This window comes from Myotis davidii, unplaced genomic scaffold (assembly GCF_000327345.1).
Source record: "Myotis davidii unplaced genomic scaffold, ASM32734v1 scaffold937, whole genome shotgun sequence".
NCBI classification, from domain to species: Eukaryota; Metazoa; Chordata; class Mammalia; order Chiroptera; family Vespertilionidae; genus Myotis; species Myotis davidii.
The window spans coordinates 210,643-213,519 of NW_006288252.1; the positions used below are offsets into that span (position 1 = coordinate 210,643).

Here is a 2,877-nt window from a genome sequence, read left to right on the forward strand (position 1 = left end):
CGGAGGCCGTGGCCGATGCAGGTGCTCGGTTCGACCTGGATAATTGCTAACGTGGCAAAGCCAGCTGAGGACACCTCTTCCCCTCTTGTGAGCCTAAGGGATGGGCGCTGACAAAGGCCATTTGCTTGGTGAAGGCACCGGGCATATTGGTGGTAGCACTCGGAAGTTTCCCAACCACAGAGCCACCCAGTGTTGCTTTTTGTATGAGGCCCAAAGAAGAGAATGTTCTGTTGCCAGCGATGGACTCCTTCACTGTGGCGCCGATGAACAGGTAGAGAAGAGACAGAACTTGTAGAGGAGGAGAGTGGGAGTAGGAAGTGAAGCGCTTCCCTCCCCTCGGGGTTACGTGTGTGTGTGTGTGTGTGTGTGTGGTAGGATTAGTATATATGATAACACGTGTATTCAAGATGTGGGATGTAAAAAGAAATTTCAATCAACCTCTATTGCCATCAAAGGAAAAACACTTTAAAACAAAATGCATCAAAAGACAAAGTTATTGGGACATTCCCCGGACCAGCGGAGTCATCTGCTTTGAGTGGGGTTTCTGCCATTCTTAAAAGGTATTTAGCACCAAAAAATAGATCACCCTTGAGATGCACTCAAGGTTAGAGATAAGGGAATACTTTTAATCCCAGATCCGCACATCTCAAAATTTAACCTAAGATTAAGAAGAAATAAAACCGCCCAACCAGTGTGGCTCAGTTGGTTGAGTGTCGTCCCATGAGTCTGGAGTTCACGGTTCAAGTCCTGGTGAGGGGCACAGGCCGTGTTACAGGCTTGATCCCAGTGAGGGGTATGCAGGAGGCAGCCCATTGATGTTTCTCTCTCATCAATGTTTCCAGCTCTCTGTCCTTCTCCCTTCCTCTGAAATCAATAAAACCATATTTTTTTTTAAAAAAAGAATAAAACCAAGCCCCTAGCTCCAAAAGCATTACCCCCACCCCTAAAAATGTTAATCACCAATTCTGAATTAAGGAGCTGGGCCTATCAGCTATTTCTTGCATTAACACAAGGAATGATAGGCATTTTAACGTATGATACAGAGTAAAATCACGTGCAGAGTGGGGTCCCGTGGCCTCGCTGGAAACAAAAGGCTTATGGGCAGTTGGCACTCCCCACTCCATACATATTGCACCTGGCAAAACACAGCCCCCGCTGTCTTCACTGGAAAACAAACCTTCATTTATTGGGGGATCAATGCTTTCCTTTAGAGGGTCCAAGAAAACGGTTCATTGGACTTGAAGACTGCCATTGAGCCATTGCTCAGCAGACTGAGCCTCCTTTCACTGAGCAAAGGGAAGATGAACACCAGCCCCTTTCCTCTGTGTCATTTCCCGTTTCCTGGATGTTTTATTAACCCAGAAGCGAGGTTCATCTAAGGGAGTCATGAGGTTTGAATTGAAACTGACTTGGGAGTGCACAGTTTAATAAATGCAGATTTAATAATCGGCACAGGAACTGGGGACATCCTGCCCACTGGCTGCCGCTCCGACATGGGGGAGGGGGCCGTTCTCCTTAGCGTCAGGTCGCTGAGATGATGGAGTCGCTCGGATATAAAAGACTATCGACAGTGTTTCACGAGAAGGGGGCACACCACCTGTTTGTTCCTCTGGACCTGCTTTGCTTGACCCCATAATAAAACCCACTGCTAACCCAATTTTGTGCCCAGCACTCATTTCGAAGCTGAAAGAGTATGAGATAAATGCAAAATGTAGTTCCACCCTAAATATCACAAGCCGTTTAAAGAATGGCAACACATGGAGAATAACAGTTAACCGACAATAGCGTCTGCCGGGGTGAGCCGTCAGGAGGGGAGGAAGGCCCTGGCTTCCCGGATCTTCTGCTTCACCCCCCGGCAGGACAGAGCCAGCCCAGCGTGGTGGCGCTGCAGGTTTTCCAAGTGCTGCTGGAGCTGTTCGGTCCTGCCCACCTTCTCCTCCATGTCCCGGAGGAGAGACTCCTTGCCCAGGAGCCCACACCTCTGGTTCAGCTTGATGTTGTCCAGCCGCAGGTTGTCTCGAGCTTGCTTCGTCTTGGTCAGGATGTCCCTCCTTAGGGCCACCTGAGCCTCGACCTCCAAAAGCTGCGCCTTTTTGCTCATATTTTCAATATCCACAAAGTGCAACTTTTCCTTCACGTGGGTGATGATTTGCACATTGTTGTTCACCTTGCCGTGCAGTTTCAAAAGCTCCTCGTTTCGCTCCTCCACTTTCTCATTGAAGGTCTGGTTCTCAATCTTCAGCTGCTCAAAATCGATGAGGAGCAAGCCGTCCGACGTGTCCTCCTGGGTCCGCATCCTGGTTTCAAAATGCACGATGCTCTGCTTCAGCTGCACGTTCTCCAGCCGCACGGCGCTCATCTCCTTCTCCTTCTTGTCCTCCAGCGCCTGGATCTGCTCCACCTCCCGCAGGGCCGCCTGGCGACCGCCCCTCAGCCGACAGCTGCCCATGGCCTGCAGCACCACCTGCTTCTTGAGTGCCTGGAATCGTCGCCATTCCTTCTCCACCCTGGAGACCTTCTCCTTGCACTGCTGCTTCAGCTGGTCCAACTCCTGGTGGTACCAGTCCAGGTCGTCCGCCTCCTGCTTCCTGAGCTCCTCCAGCAGGGCCAGGTAGTGGAGGTAGGCTTCCTCCTTCTCGGGGGCCTCGGGCTCGGCGCCCTTCTCGGGCACCTCGGCCGCTTCCAGGCCCTTCTTCTTGCGCAGCGCCTCATAGATCTTGTGCTGCAGGTAGATGTTGTAGCGCTGGTAGTGGCTCCGCTCCACCCTCAGGGTGCGGTACTGCTCCAGGAGCTCGGACCGCAGCTGCTGCTCCTGCTGCCTCTGCACCTCCTCGGTCCACTCCAACTCTGCATCCTTGAGCTCCTCGTCCAGCCCCT

General features: G+C 51.9%; 1 protein-coding gene across 1 annotated transcript in view; it reads right to left on the reverse strand.

Moving 5' to 3' along the window:
- Window positions 1-1,418: 1,418 nt before the first annotated feature.
- Window positions 1,419-2,877, reverse strand: part of CCDC96 (coiled-coil domain containing 96) — a 4,396-nt gene continuing 2,937 nt past the window's right edge. Inside the window, exon 2 of the mRNA XM_006760129.2 lies at window positions 1,419-2,875. Within this exon, the coding sequence (XP_006760192.1) occupies window positions 1,805-2,875 (1,071 nt within the window). The 3' untranslated portion in view covers window positions 1,419-1,804. The remainder of the gene's footprint in view (window positions 2,876-2,877) is intronic.